Source organism: Myotis brandtii, unplaced genomic scaffold, assembly GCF_000412655.1.
Source record: "Myotis brandtii unplaced genomic scaffold, ASM41265v1 scaffold57, whole genome shotgun sequence".
Taxonomy (NCBI): domain Eukaryota; kingdom Metazoa; phylum Chordata; class Mammalia; order Chiroptera; family Vespertilionidae; genus Myotis; species Myotis brandtii.
Genome location: NW_005370133.1, coordinates 1,294,552 through 1,310,796, shown reverse-complemented (window position 1 = coordinate 1,310,796; position 16,245 = coordinate 1,294,552). Strand labels below are relative to the sequence as shown.

Here is a 16,245-nt window from a genome sequence, read left to right as displayed (position 1 = left end):
CACAGAGGATGGTGGCCATGGCCTTCTCAGCACAGGGAGGCTAGTTCCCCTTTCTTTTGGAAATGTTGATTGGAGTGTGCCCCTTTTTTTCATTTCTTAAAAAAAGAAAAGGTCTTTTCCGGGGAGGTGCGGGGGCTGGGTAGAGGTGGGCAAAGGGAGGGGATGGGGGACATCTGTGACAGTGTCAACAATTAAAAAAGGAAAGAACTGGTGTTTTCCTAACGTGGGACAGAGACAGGCCACTCCTGGGAAGGGTGGCTTCTGAATAGCAGAGGGCGGTGTCTTCCAACAGCCCTGGCCCCCTCCCCCCCTCCCTCCTCTGTGTTTAGGGATTCCACCTGCCAGTGCTGTGTCACTGGAACAGAGGCTTCTGTTTGCTGAGCGCCTTACGCCTGAGCCGTAGCTCCTGAGCCCCTTACCTGAGAGTCATATTTAAGTTCCCTACACCCCCGCAGAGGGCAGAGAGTTCCCCTCCTCCATAGATGACAATGAAGGACTCAGAAAGGTACAGGGAGGTGCTTGAGAACCCCAGCTCCAGGAGCACGGAAGGGCTGGGCCTCGAATCTAGACTTTTCCCCAGCAGCCTCCTGTCAGTGTTATTTCAAAACGCAGACCAGAGCCGCTGGGCAAAGCAGAGAAGCCAGGCTGTGGTTTTAGCAGACCTGGACTTGGCCTCCATTCTGCCCGTTCCAAGCCATGTGACCGGGGACAGGTCCCTGGACACCTCCGAGCCTCCGTTTTCTCATCTGTAGTCCCTGCCGGGCTGTTGGGTGGATGGGGGACAGAAACTGGGTAAGCCTCACTGAGGTGAGCTGGGCCAGCGGGGTCAGCAGTCGCAGCCTCTCAGACTGGGTGGGTGGCTCCCCTTTGGAAGAGCCCCCTCTTGTTGGGTTGGGGGCTGAGTAAGCCCAGAGCCCACCCTGTAAACCAGAGGTGGGATTTGTGCTCCGAAGGAGAGGCTGTCAGAAGGCCTGCTTTTCAGGGAGGGCTAAGATGACAGCAGTAATCTCTCCCTCCTATCACCTCCCGCATCTTCGAGTCCTGTTGTCCTTTTAGGCCCTGGCTTGAGTGCTACCTCTTCTATAAAGCCTCCCTGATCCCCCTAATCCCTGTCTCACAGCGCCCGCCCAGAGCGCCTCCCCACATCCCTCAGTTCTCTGTCACTGAGACTCATTCATCCTCCAGACCTTGAGGGCAGAGCCTGCCTCTGTCTTCCCATCCCAGTAGGCACAGCGCTTCCCGGGCAGCCCCAGGAGCCAGTGTCTGCTGAATGCATCTACCGTGTCTGAAGCCCTCACAACCGGTGTAAGCTCCCACCTTGCTTGTTTCTCCTTCTCTTCCCAGGGTAACTTGCCCGTTAGACCCAGCAGACTCCTCAGGGGGATCTTGAATTCTACACACACACACACCCCTCACCCCACCCCACCTGACCCCCTTCCTTAGTGAAGGCCAACTTGGTGAAATATTTGCCAAAGAAACCAGAGTTAGGATGAGGTCCGTCTACTTGGGGAAGAGCAAGACATAGATGATGCCAAACGTAGAGAATGCACTGCGCTTGCCTTATGTTTTGTAGTGACCTGTGTAGTGTTTCTTTTTATCATGTCAAAAAGCACACAGACCTCTTGGGAACTGCAGGGTTGGGTGGTGGGTGCGGGCACATCATTTTTGGGGGTTTCTTGAACCCAAGGTAGGGGGTGAAGGGACAGAGAGACTGAGTGAGTCACTTAGGATAATGCACTTCTCTGTGCCCGTTTCCTTACCGGTAAACAAAGTGACATCTTCCCAGGGATACTGAAGAGTAAGTAGCACCCCTCCCCTCTCTCCTGGTCTCTGGGATCAGTTGCTTCTCTTGGCATTCCCACTGCGTTCTGCATTCATCCCCTCACCCCAGGACACAGAAGTGAGATTGGACATTTGGGAAGAAGCTCTGGTGTCAGGACACCCTCCCTCGGGCCCAATGGCCTTCCTCTGGCTGATTGGGCCCTTTTTCACCTGCATGTGGCCCCTTTTCAGGTGGCTTGGCTAAGAGCTCAGTGTGATGCCCACTGTTTCCTTGGAACAGCAGGGTCTCAGCTGCCTGGTGTAGAGCTGAGCCGAGGCCCAGGGGCAGGAAGGTTTGTCCAAGTCACATGGTAGGTGGGTTCCAGCCGGAGTGCTACCCTGACCCTCACTCAGTCCAGGACTCCTCTCTCGTGCAATCCCCAGGAGACACCAGGCAGCACTAGGTATTGTGACTCCCTTTAGCAGAGGAAACGGAGGCTGAGACAGTCAGCATGGCTCTGATGTAGCAGAGTGGAGATCAAGCCACGTATTTTGTTTTATACGTGATGCGGTTTTGCCACGTCCTGACTGTGAGCCACCCCAAGTTGACATAGCCAACCCACCCCTTCCCCAGGCCGCTCACCCTGCTGCTCTGACCTGGAGCAGCTTTTGGTGGGCCAAGCGTTTGCCCCTGGACCAGGCTGCCCCCGGGCTCTGGGTGAGCACGTCCTCCCTCCACGTGACAGCCCCTGGCTATTTGGAGGCAGGGATCCTGTGTCAGTCACTCCTGTGTGTCATCTGAACCTATTTTTAACACCAGCTGGCTCTGGCTCTTCGCATAGCAACCGCTCTGCCTTCTCCACGCTGCAGAATTAGAGGCCCCGTTCTCCAAAACCAAGTCTCCTGTGGTCCGTGCATAAAACCCAGAGGCCTCTCCTTATACCTTTCCCTCCTTTGACCCCACTCTCTCGGTCTTGGTCTTTGAACCTGGATGATGCCATTCCCTTAGCGACATCTTCAGTTTGTCGATGGTGCTAAAATTCCCTCCAGAAAACTGGCCCAGAGGGACCCAGGTCACTCCAGTTTTGTGCACAGAATGGTCTTGATGACACCAATGCAAGTGTTCCTCCCTCTCCCGGACACGAGCATCACTCAGCGGCCTTCGTTTCTCACTTGTCCTCCTCCTGTGGTCAGTGCAGAGTGTCCTCACTCCCCTGCGTGCCCCACTGGCACACAGCCAACTCACGTACCCCAGCGTCCCGGGTGCTGGCCATGTGTGTTGGGTTTCAGTCAGAGAAGGCTGTACTTGGTGGTTTCGCATGTTGGACCCATGCTACACGCCAGGGCCTGAGTATTGGGGTGGGGCGAGGAGGGAGGGGATTTGCAGAACGAAGTTCTACTTTGTAGCCTTGTAAATCAGTCAGGAGCTAGGCCGACCTGGCAGGAGTCCCAAGGTTCACTCCAAGCATTTGTTACTCAGTTTTCCAGGGGCTTCATGTGCGTAGAACCATTTTTAAGACAGAATAAAAAATGGGGGGTGGGGGCGTCTCATGCTGGTTTGTGAGTGAGGATAACGGGGGTTCTCGGGGTGCGTGCGGCTGGTATATGATGCCTTATAGGGAATGTCCCCTGGACCCTCACTTCTTGGCGGATGCACGAATGCTTGTCGCCTCCCACGGGATACTATAATACTAGATGGGAGGCTGCTGGAGCTGTGTTGGTTCCTCTACAGGGGACTTCTTGCAGGGAGTGAGGAAAGGGCCCGGCCCCACAGCAGGGCTTGCCAAGTCTGTTCATTCTTGGAGCCTTGGGTTCTCTGGGTATTGGAAGGTTTGTCGGGGATGCTTGGTACCGGGTAAGGCGGGATTCTCAGGGGCCACTCTTCTGCTCAGAATTCTTCCCTGATGCTGCAGCAGAAAGCCCAGTCCCTTAGCACAGCTTTCAGGGCTCCTCACCGTCACTCAGACTGCAAGGCCGGTTTGAACCCTGCTCTTCCACCAGGGAAGGGGAGAGGATATACTTGCTCTGGGGCAGGGGAGGTGCTCAGGCACCCCTCACTCCTGAAAAACAGATTTGGATAGTGGGGGGTGCCTGCAGTTGGCGTGGACCTGTGCAACCAGCTGGCTTGTGTGTGGTTGTGGAGCCACTCTGGGGTCACAAAGAAACCTCTTTAGGGAGAACGTTGTGGGATCAGCCCTCCTTGGAAGTCTCCCTGGCTGTGAACAAAACTGAAATTCTTTCAGAGCTTCAGGCATTTGTCTGAAGGCACCTGGGACTTTTCCAGTTGACTCTACCCAAGAGGCTTTGAGGAGGCAGCTGACTGGAGTGAGCCACACCACCCTGCAAGGCCTGTTTTCTATTTAGAAAGAATTTTAAGTTAGTTTTGTAAAAATGCATGAGTTACCAAACTGCATGCCTAATTGGATTCTGCCTTTTTAGTCCATGTACATGTGCATATGTGGGTAATGTTGGCGAGGAGGGCCTGGGGTGGGGGGAGCCCAAATGTCATCGCTGTTATCTCAGGCTCCAGTAACTAGTAGGTTTGTGGGTGGTTTGTAATCTCTGATCTCTGCGTGTTCTGTAATGCACGGAGGAGAGGTAACATGCAGGGTCCTCTGGAACGAAGAAGATCGCCTGCCTGTTCATGTGTGAGCTGCTGTTTGCTGTTCAGGTGTGTGGACTGGGCTGGGGAGTGCAGCTCGAAGTCATCTTCTCTGACTCCTCCACCTGACATGTGAGGACACTGAGGCCAGAAGTGAGAAAGGATCTGTCCATGGGGTCCCAGCTATGACTGAGTCAGTGTGTGTGTGTGTGTGTGTGTGTGTGTGTGGGGGGGGGGGGTCTTTTTCACTCTACTCTAGGGACTCTCTTCTGGGGGGGGGGTCATCTCTGGCTTCCGAGTCCAGCACTCTTTCCTCTCCTACTCCAGTGGTGACTTCCATCCTATGCAGCTACCACAGCCCCAGCCAGCTGTAGGCCTCAGTGAGTGTCAGGGGGTTTCAGTTTGGGTTTTGTGTTTTTAGAGAAAACTCACATGAGACGCTTTGCTGAGTGCCTTAATGGAACTCTAAGTCAGAGTTGGAAACCGCAGGGAGAGGCCGATTCCTAGCAATCTGGAAAGGCCTGGCTCCAGATGGCCAGGTTTGAGCAGGTCTTTGAATAATAAAAGTTATAATCATTTATTGAACACCTGCTGTATGCCCACATTGAAATGGGCAAAGCCCTTGCTGTTGAAGTGAAGGGGGGCAGTGTCATGTTAATAGATATGTGTGTGTATGTGGGGGGTCCCTTGGATTGGATTTTGTGAGAAATGATTATTTCTTAAACCTTTTTTCACCCTATAACTCTGGTTGCTGCTGTTCTTTTTTTTTTTTTTTATGATGTTCTGTCCTTTGGAAAGTTTTCATTAGTCACATATTTTTCACTTCATAATCAAAGAATAGCAATAACTGTCATAATTCAGGATACAGATTTAAGCACTGCAGACTACTTAATGCTGCTGCTGGAGGAGGCTTTAATGACAAGTCATCTCCTCGGCTTCCTGCCACCTTAGTCACTGCTAACATGGCCTGCCTCTTACTGATGGGGAGCAGAAGTCCTTGCTCCACCCAGATGTCAGAGAATCACACGATCCACTTACTAGAACCATGGCCACCCAGCCCTGACATTCAACGGACTGTGGACCACCCACCCACCCCCAGTTTCTGGAACCCCTGACTCCTTCCTGATTTCGTGGAAAATGAGATCTTGGAGTGAGCCATGCTCCCAGGTTCAAGTTTTCATTTAAAAGGGTTGTTTTTTTTTAAATTATAAGATATATTTATGTTGTATTCATAACATATAAAGAGCTCTTCTATATCACAAAGGAAAAAAGTCACATACCCAGATAGCAAAGGGCATGAATGTTTTACCATAAAAGTAGATCCACAGATGGCCAGTGTAAACCATTTCAAAAGGAAGTGGTCCAAAGATAAGTCAGATGCCAATCTGTAATTAGTAGGTTAGCAATATGCCGGCTATTTTAATTGATTAAATAATGATACATCTATATTAATAGTTTCAGTTACAAAATCATGTTTTTTTTGGCCACTTAATTGGGGGGTGGTGGTAAGTGCTCATGACATTATTTAACAAATTACAGTGACCAGGTTTTTTTTTTACTTTGCTGTGTTCTAAAATAGGGCAGTGTTTTAAATTAAATGATATATGCTAATTTAAAGAACTGAATTGGTGAAGCTTTCCAGATCTTTCTTTATACACAAAGCATTGCTTCTGAAGGCTGAGGAAGAGTAAGTAGGTCTGGACTCTGAAGAAGGCACATGGAAAAGGGTGTCTTGAGCTGGCTCTCCACAGGTGTTTGTTTCTTCACCTGTAAAGTGGGGGTGCTTGTGTCTGCCTCAGAGGACCATTTTGAGGGTCCAGGGGGAGATGGTGTGAAAGCACCAGCCTTTCCTGAGCCTCAGGCCAGATGGTTTCCACCATCCACACCACCAGGGCTGGGCCTCCACCAGATCCCCGCACCCCTCCGTGGGAGCCACACCCTTCCCATCCTCATCCCAAGAACAAGTCAGCTCCACAAAAGAGGGTTTGGCTTTCCCAAACTGATAGCCGCTCCCACCCACTTTCTAATCATTCTTGGGGAATGATTAGACGGAACTAAATAGCAGAGACCAGATCTTAGGAGGGTGCCTCTGTTTTGGAAAGATGTCGGTTCTCTCTCCTTTAAATTTTTATATATAGGAGTGGGCAAAAGCAGGTTCAAGTATCCACTTTCGTTAGTGGTTGGGTAAATTATCAGCCATCATTAATGAAAAGATAAATCATAAGAAAGGTTACAAAAAAATAACAATAATGATGGTAAGAAGACAATAATACAATAATAAATAATAATATGAGAGCAAACCCTGTGTTTCGTTTGTTCACCCCTGTCTAGAATAACTTTTCTCTTTTGGGAGGGAGATGACTTTTATAAATGATCTGAAGTTTGGAGGGATAAGTAGATAAAAATAAACAAGAAAACTTCTATTAAAGAATTAAAGGAGATAATAAAACACATTGTAAAACCGATAATTTGAATGGACTCTTAGAGACATAGGAGAGAATTCAAATGCTCAGAAATAGCCCTTTGTAAGAATTTTGTCTCTGGTTTAAAATGACTGGGGCAATTGCAATTGACTATTTGAGGAGTAAAGTCATATTCTTTACCAAAGTGATATCCTGAAGGATTAAAGAGTTAAATGTAAAACCAGTCTTTGAAAGAACTGGAAGAAAATATAGGTGGGTGTTTACCTCTCCCCGTTGTTTTTTAAACTTTTCTGCTCCTGCTGCTGAGGAGTCATTGTTGGCTGTACATCACGAAAAGTTGCATTTTCACACTTTTCACAGAATCGCCAACCACAAACAAGCAGTGTAGCTATTGGATAACCTGGCATATTCCCCCAGGCGGCCTTCATCCCAGATAACAGGATTGGGTGGCTTCTTCTTCTTGTGAGTGGGACTGTGGCCTCAAACCTAGGCAGGTGGGAAAGACTAATCTGTAATGTTTGGGATGTTTACAATACATTACAGCAGCCAATGGCTGCATGAATTTTTAAAATATGCAATACCTGACTATTTACTCAGGGCACTGAATTCTTTTCCCTTAGATTGTCAAGTAAAAAAATGACAAAAGCTAACACAACAATAGCCATCAAGTGTGAATGAATCAAAATTGGACCTTTTCTTTGGCCAGTCGCAGAATTTTGGTAATAGTGTCATGAGATGAAAATCGCTGCATTACAGGATGGTTGTCAGAACCTCTTTAATGACAGAGAGGAAGGGTTGCTTTTCTGTTGGCAGAATCATTTTTGAAACATTGGGCCAGAGTGGTCAGCCCAACTCTACCCCATTCTCTTTACTTAGGGTCTGTTAAAATACCTACTGTGTGCCTATACCGAGTCCTCCTTGCTTCCAAATTACTGAGCTTTCCCAGTTTACAAAACACAGCTCACTTAATCCTCTACAACCCTGACGAACAGGAGGGACAGCAGCCACCCCCACTCTTTATAGGAAACTCCTGCAAAAAGGCTAGCTGGCTTGCCCACGCCACCCCTGCTGGTACAGGCTCCAGCACTTGGACCCCAGTGGATTGGTTCCTGGGTCTGCTCACTTTGCTGCATGGAATGTGTTTGTGGGATTCACACATTGCCTCATCCTTCCGTCAGAGTTGGAAGTCAGGAGTTGTCTGATTTCTATTTTCTGGCTGAGGAAAGGGAAGAAGTGACTTCTTCAAGGTGGTGGCAGGCTGCATTTATGAGTGAAAAAGAGGCATTCCTGACCCCCGGGGCTCACTCTTGCCTCAGAACCAGTCAGACCCTTGGGAGATGATTAGTAACTCTGTTCCAGATCCTTGGTCCTGGTGAGGTTTGGGGACCACTGAAGCCTGAGGTGGGCTTCCTACAGGAGGAACACCTGGGAGCTTCAGGATGGGTGGGGAGGAGCAGGGCACAGGCCCAGGCAGGGCGGTCGGGCCTGTGTTGTCCTGAGCAGCCTGCCCTGGCCTGTGCAAGCACGGGGCCAGGCACAGACATGCTGACCACACGAACAGGTGGGACACAGATTGTCTGGAAGGAGGCCAGGCTGAGGCGAGCAGCGTCTGTTCACCCCTGGGAGGCATTTGTTGAGGCAGATGTACCAGGTAAATGCCAGAATAGCAGCCTTTAAAAGGAAAAGTAATGATGCCCCCCACCCTCAAAACACACACACACACACACTGTGCACCTCCTGTCCTACAGCACCAGGACCCTGACAGGACCAAAAACACACCTGCCCTCCCTCAGCCCCTCCAGGGACCTTTCCCAGCTGGGCTGTTTCCTCATTAAGTTGTGGGTATTTATTAGGCTTCTCCTCTGTGCAACATGCCAGCCTCTTAGAGAGGGTACAGACACTTAGGAAGCACTCGCCTGCCCTGAGGAGCTTCGTAAAGTGGGTGAGGCAGGGCCTCCTTGCGTTCATAGCAGCTACAGCATGCTGGCCACCCACTATAGCTCTGCAGTGTGCGTGCAACATGGTGGGCATTCTCCCATTTGAGAGACGAGGAGATGGAGGCTCAGAATTCATCACTTGCCTAGGAAGGGCAGTATTGAGGAGGGTCTGTGGAGGATGTAGGCAGACAAGGAGATGGGAACAATGTCTCTCAGGAGGTGGGGGCAGGAGGTCAGAATTCTCTCGTCATGGGTGCAGCCTCTCTAACTCTTCGCCTTCCTGTCTCCACAGAGTGCAGCAGCAGCCCCAAGCCCGGTGCTTGGCAACATTCCCCCCAATGATGGGATGCCTGGAGGCCCCATCCCACCGGGTTTCTTTCAGGTATGTGCTGGGCCCTGGGTTGGTCCTGTGCTCCTTTCACTCCAAGCCAGTCTCCGGCGGGAGGGAGGGAGGGAGAGAGAGAGGAGTAAGTAGTAGCTCAGTTTGCCATGGTCTAAATACCGTTGCTTTATGCTGGTTCGAGCCCTTCCCTTCCCATCCCTTTCTCCACCCCTTCCAAAAACCAAGGAGGGGAGAAAAGAGATGGAGAGCAGACTCCTCCTGCCTGTGCTGGAGTTTGTTTTCTTCACGCCCGCTTCACAGTCAGGCACAGCCGCCCCTGGTCAGGCAGGCGGCCGGCTGCTTCCAAGCCCACGTGGAGCTGTCTTTTCACAAAGGCGTTCTTTTTCTTAAACTAGTAAACCGTTCTTTGTTTCTGTTTTGTTGCTGCTGTCGTTGTCATTGTTTACTTTGCCTGTCCAAACTACAAACCTTAGGCGTAATGTAAAAAAACAAAAACCCACCATCCTGGCAGGTCTCAGAGTCCTTTCCCTCTGGTTAACCACTTGATTTTTTCCGAGTGCGATCACAGACGGCACCCCACGAGCATCTGTGCCCGCACTCGGCCCGCCAGAGGCAGGAGCAGATCCCACGTCGGTCGAGAGTCTGGCCTTTTCCAAAAGACACCTTGTTGGGCTCTCAAGGGCTCTATGTTGTCAGGATTGGGTGTGGCTGCCACCTCCTTTGTGCCTCCTCCTCCTCCTCTTCTGCCTCCTCCTCCTCCTCTTCGTCCTCCTCCTCCTGTGCACTCCCCTTTGAGGGGCTCATTCCATTTAAACCAGATTGAGACCAGGAAGTACTGTCTTGGAGAGGTGTCGGCATGCAGGGCTGGAAGGAACTTTTATGATGAAGCTCTTGAGTGTAGCATCCCATTCTTTCAAACCTGTCTGTGGCTGGGCTTGAGAACCTGCCCGAGTTCCCCGGGCCTTTGCAAGGTGAGCGCTTCCAGATAAGAATACGGAAGAAGCACTTGTGTGGAAAAGAAGGCAAAGATTTTCCTGTGGAGCCCACGAATTCTCCACTGTGCCCAGTGAGGCAGAGTCCAAGGACACTGGTGCTCAGTGGAAGCCAGAATGTCACACCATGTGCCCAGCAGTGAGTCGCGGGCTGCAGGAGGCAGGAGCTCCCTGGCCCTGGAGTATCCAAGCAAACATGGGGTGGATACCTCTTAGGGATGTAAAGGATAGGATTTGATCTAGAAGACACTTTTGCTTTGCAAGATTTCACTTTTTGATGGATGTTAACTTCCAGGACAGGAGGGTTAGGACACACTGCTCCACCAGACAAGAAGGGAGGCACTGAAATATGGATGTTACCTGAAAACAAATAGCATATGGCCCACCAAGGTGGTGGTCAGGGGAGTGAGAGGGAATAGGGATGGTGGTTCAAGGCAGTGGGTGGCCACCCATGGTGTATGCATTCCTAGCATGCTGCCCAAACTGGGATCTTGTCCCAGGGGTAGAAGTGGGTATGGCCTCAGAACTCAGTGTGTAGGCTCCAGGTTGGACTAGACCGGGCATGGCCTGGGGCTCAGCTTGTGGTAAGGCCACAGGCATTGGGAAGAGGGGCCAGACTTCAAAGAGAGTGAAACGTTAAAAATCCTTGGAAACCCGTGGGTCCAAGGAAGACAGGAACCAGGTAGGCTCTCCCTTTCTCCCAGAGGGAAATCCAAGGGCTGTGATCATCCATACCACGGGATGGTCATCCATACCACGGGACAGCCGTCTTCTGGCCCCTGCACCCAGGGCATTCCGCACCCAGCTGGTGGCCTTGCCCACAGGTGTTTTGTCTGGGGGCTTCTTTCTCAGGATGCCATGATGCCCTTGATCGAATGCAGATGTGGCTTTCCTGCCTAGTGGGCCGAGCCCACCCAGGGACCAGGCTCCACCTGTGTGCATCCCTGTTGAGGCTGGCTGTCATCTGGGTGCCAGTGCAGATGGTGGGAAGAGGTGGGCAATAGCTGTATTTTTAAAAATAGGCCATTAACTTCTATTTTGGCCTGAGTCTGGGGCAAAGCGAGGTCTGCCTGATATGTGGGTAGCTCCCTGCTTCCTGCTTTGGTATAATTGCCCATGGTTAAGGCTTAATTCCAGACATACTTCTTGGGCCCTCCCCTGTGACGTTCAGGGGTGTGTGGTCAGAAAGTCCAGACTGATTCCTGTCCTTATTTAGCTGCCACCAGCCACCATCACACAGGGGTGGCTTTTGGACCCTCTTGACTTGAGGTATTGTCTGATCCGCTGTCAGGCTAAACAGTCAAGAGCTGCCTGAACCATTGAGCAAAGCTGGGTGCCCTGGCCCCTCTGCTTCCTGGGGAACTTTGACCAACACCCCACCCATCCGAGGGCATCATTTCCCCATCAGTCAAATGAAGGTGGATGGGGTCCTTCCTGGCCATGATGCTGAACCCCTCGGGCTGGGTCACTGCTAAGGGGAAAGGGTATCATTCTGGCAGGAGTTAGCAGCCTCCCATTTCCGGAGCAGGCCAGCTCACAACAGGAATATTAGTTATTGATTGCCGGCCCTGCCCCTCACTCATCTCGCAGGCGGCCACTCTGATATTAGAAGGGAAGTAGAGATGGTATCCAGGGTTTTATCTGCAGCCAACAATTGCACTTCTTCCCCCGCTTGGCCACGGCCTGGGCAGGCAGCTCTGCTGTAGCAGGGTCTTTGCACTGAGGAGCAGCCTGGGTTGGCTGATGCAGCTTTGGCCAGACCCTGTCCCAAAGTGGCCAGCCCAGTTTTCAGGTCAGCACTCCACCCCCAGTTGGTGCTAAATTTAGAAGCCTGCCAGGGTGGTGGGTGGGAGGGAGCAGCTGTCCATCGTGCGCCACACCCCTATCCCCCACCCCCACCCCATTCTGGCTCCTCGGGGAGCAACAAATGGGACTGACTCCCTTCCTTGGGCCTCTGACTGCCAGGCTGTGAGGCTGCTCCTGGGGTCAGAAGGTCTGGCCTCCGTCTGTTTACTCTTTCTTACGTGATGTTCGGTTTCCGAGGTGGACAGTGCCTGCCTGGTTCCTGTGCATGAGATTGTGTCTAGTAGCAGCAGGTTGAGGGCTGACAGGGAGGTGGCTTGGGACCCAACCATATTCACTATTGGGGAATATTGTGGGGTTCTCGGGTCATGGTAGAACTTAGCAAGGCCATTCTAATTCTGTGTATTCGGTGTAGAAAGATTGCCTCAATCTTGGCATCCCAGCACCTGGTGTCCACTAGGGCCCCAGGAAATGTTTGAACTGAGTTTATTTGTGTTGCTCACATTACCAGGAGTGGAGCCAAACCAGCCCCAAAGCTCTAGATCTGGCATTCTGACCAGGCTTGGAGGTCAAGGGTGGGGTTCCGGAGTGGGGAGGGGAACAGAGCTGGAGCCTAAGGCCCCTGTGTTAATGCCCCACCTCCTCTCACATGCTTGCTGAGTGACTTTAGGCACGTTGCTTCCCATCTCTGGGCGCAGTTTCCTCACCAGTAGATGAAGCCAGGTAGACCAGATGGTCTCTGAGGGCCCTTCCAACTTGGATTTTCTGCTTTGGCTCCAGATGGATTTTACATAATCAAGCAGCGGCATTTTTTTTTTCATGCAGCTTAAGTCAGTTGGGCTGCACATCTGGCAAGCTCGGCTTGGCTTTGACCAGGCCCACTGGTCTGGGTGGGTCCCCAGCGCCCTTGGCCCTAAGGTGGCTCTAAGAGAGGCGCTGCCCAATGAGGATGTCTAGGCCCAGAGCTGGGGAATTACAGGAGGGCAGGGGTCATGGAGAAGGGAGTACTGGGTACAGGCTGTTTTTGTTCTTGTTTTGTTTTAAATTCCAATAATTGTTTTCAGTTATGTAGTGTTTTTAGACATGCAACTTACTTTCATTTTGATCACAGTTGTTTTTGCAGAGGAGGCATGGCTGATTGGGAACTGCCCAAAGTTATCAACCCAGGGCTGTAATGGGAGTCTAAACCCCAGCTTCCTGGGTCCCGCTCCTAGTGCCCCAAGTGTCAATATCTGCAAGTACCTCCCAGACTAGAGGAAGAAGAGACTAGAGAAAAAGATGGGGAGAATGGAAGGAGATGGAATCTCTAGCCATCTTCTCTTGAAAGTAGCCAGTGTTTCCATTCAGATGCCAGCTGTGATTGGTTGGTGGTAGCTGCTGCTTAGAACATTGTGTTGAGAATGATTCTGAAGCTGTGTCCAGGCCTAATGGATACCCACTGGCCAGGTTCACCATGAGCAGGGTCGTAACCGAGCAGGGACTAGATGCCTGGCAGAGAGCCTGGGGGACTGTGAGCCTTGGAGTGGGGTGCAGTGTTTCCAGGGAGGGTCAAAGCCCAGTAAATGAGAGCATGCCCGTGCAGCAGCTCGGCGGGTCCTAAGAGCCTGGCCGAGGACTGTCCATTTCCTGCCGTCCCCTCCAGCGGAAGCAGGCAGCCGAAGCCGAGTGCACTGACATTCCTTCTGCCAGAAAGCCAGCAACAGGAAGGACTTCTCTGCGCTGGCCAGGGCCAGTGTGGGACTCGGGAGCCTTGGGGAGAATTAAACCACCTTGTTTTTGAGGTTTTCAAAGCCTGCTGTTAGGGAGGATTTGATGATTGGGGACCCGGATCCCCATTTGATAAACTGTGAGATCTGGCCAGGCTGGTTGATTAGCCCTTAGCCCAGGTGTGGTCTCTAAGGACACTGACCTCCTGGTCACCCAGCCCTGGGGAGCACTGCACACTGAGGAAGCAGACACAGATCTCACCGTCTGGTGGGGGAGACGGGCAGAAACTACATGGAGGATCCGCGCCATGGGGCAGGCAAAAGGAGCAGCCAGCTTGGCCTGGGGGCTGTCTGGTAAGGCTGCCCCCAGGGGCTGATATTTGAGCTGAGGCCCTAGCAGGAGGCAGTTGGGGGCAGGCAGCCGGACGCCAGGATGGGATGTAAAAGGGTGAGCTTGGGATGGCAGGAGGCCTGGGTGGCTGGGCTGGGTGTGGGAGGGCAGATCCGGGAGAGCCCTGAACTAGACTTACAAAGGACTTGAACCTGACAACAGGGGAGCCGTGGGTTTCTAAAATGCAGGTGACATGATCCCAAGAAGAACAGCAGTGGCAGGAGGGCCGGGGTCTCAGCAGGCTGGCCGATGTGGAGTCCAGGCTGTGGCCCCTCTGGAGGTGGCCAGGGCCTGAGCTGTTGTAGTGGCCGGTGCTTCCCTACCAGATCCTGATGGCCCCTCCATGGAAGCTGGAGCTGGGGAGGAAGAGAGCCAAGAGGAGGCCCGGGGTTCTGGCTGGCACGGGACCAGGCTGGGGAGGTCTTCAAGGTAGGGGTTGTGGTGGGGAGAGGCTGAGTCCACTGCCTTCTCTCCTGCTGGGCCCCCCTGTGGTGCTGTGGCTGTCCAGCCTAGCCCTCTCTGGCAGCCCCAGAGTGGAAGTGTCAGGCCCCTTCTTAAACTTGCTGGTGGAACACTGTCCAGATTAGAAAAGGCATCCCCTTCTGTGGTTTCATTTGACCTGAAAGGTGGGCTTGAGCTCTGATAGCATTCCCACTGTACGGATGGGGAAACCGAGGCTCAGGTGGGCCAGAGTTGCTCAGGGAAAATAGGCCTGGACGGGGCTGTGAGATCCAGAGCTTATGAACCTCTGTCTGTTTGGGGAGCACATCCCCTCCCCTTTCTGGGCCCCACTCTCTGACCGCAGCCCCTCGTCCTGTCTGCTTCTCTGTGGGCGGGGAGTGTGATAGATACATCGGCCTGTGTGCGAGGTGCTGTGTCTTGGGTGAGTGGGGACAGAAGCACCCCCTCCTCGCAGCCCCTGGCCCTGCCGTCTGGCTCCAGACTGACAGAAGGCAGGGCCGCCCCTGCTGAGAAGGATTAAGGAGGAGGCGGGGTGCCCCAACTGCTGTTCTCCACCCCTCAACCCCCATTCCAAGCTGACTTGGCTCCTGAGCTGGCAGCCCCTCCTGGTTGTTGCGACGAAGCCAGTGGTGAGCTTTGAGCCTGAAGACCCCACCTGGGAGTTGGGTGCCTGGTTCGAGGCAAGGCGAGCCCTGCTGCCAAATGGCTATTTCCCCCATTGGGGGGCCATCCTCCCCTCTCTGGGCCTTAGTTTGCACATGTGTCCTGTGAGGCTGCTCGAGGGCTTTATAAACCCCTGGCCCCTCCGAAGCATTGTGGCCCGGGCTGATCTGGTCACTTACTCCACCACCCCACCCCCCCGCCCCCTGGGCCCCCCTCCCCAACAATCGCCTGGCCTATGTGGAAAGGCTGGGGCGGGGGGGGGGGGGCTTTTTCTTTCTTGCCAACACCACCTCCACAAAGGTCAGGCTGTGCTCCCGCCCTGCCTGGCAGCCAGCCTGGTGCCGAACGCCTGCCCAGGAGGCAGATGACCGGCACCGGGCTCCTAGCAACAGTGGACAAAAGGTTACTCCTATCGTGCCAGGCTCCCTCAGCCCCTCGTCCTCCTTCCTGAAAGGGGGGCGGGGGGGACCTTGCGGCCTTGACTGGCGTGTGTGCACGCATGCGGGCCTGTTTGTGTCTGCACGCTCAAGCTCTTCCCCTCCCCCCGGAAAAACGTGAACTCCACATGTCGTGCCGTAACTCTCACTGATGAAATGGAAAGTTGAACATAAATCAATGTCTGCCGCCCTGTTAGCTATGCATCAGCAGTCCCTGCCTGGGAGATTTGCTCGGTAACAAAGCACCCAGCGGCTTCGTGGGCCTCGGCTGCCCCCTAATGCGGAGCCAACCCCACACCAGGGAGCCCCCTGGGGCTGTAGCGAGCTCCTGGCCGCCTGCTTCCCACCCCCTCCCCCTGCCCTCAGGCTTTGCTCCCTTTTGGTGAGAGGGGAGGGAGCATCTTGGACCTAGGAGGCCTGGGCTGTGCTCCTGCGCCCTGAGACCCCAGCAGCCGGGCCCCTCTCCCTGGCCTCTCTCCTGAGCTTTAAGCCGATTCCGGTCTCCGACTTTTGTGGATCTGATGCTCAGGGATTGGTGTCAGCAGCTGCCTTCACCTCTCGTTTATTAAGAGCTTGGGCTGGTTTATCCTTTCCCCCTTTGGACCTGGGTTTTTACTTTGGGTTTCTCTTAGAATTGAATTTTCCCCTGCGCCTGAGAGCTGTTCTGTGGGTTGTCAGCTCACCCGCACTGTGGCTGTGTCTGATCCCCCATAAGATTCTCCTGC

The 16,245-nt window shown here is 52.9% G+C and overlaps 1 protein-coding gene across 1 annotated transcript in view; it reads left to right on the top strand.

Annotated features, from left to right (window-relative positions):
• The window catches only part of SSBP3 (single stranded DNA binding protein 3), a gene marked incomplete at its 5' end in the record, with an annotated part of 149,277 nt that overhangs the window by 106,314 nt on the left and 26,718 nt on the right, over window positions 1-16,245 (top strand). The window contains one exon of the mRNA XM_014549751.1: window positions 9,016-9,105. Coding sequence (XP_014405237.1) covers window positions 9,016-9,105 — 90 coding nt within the window. The remainder of the gene's footprint in view (window positions 1-9,015; window positions 9,106-16,245) is intronic.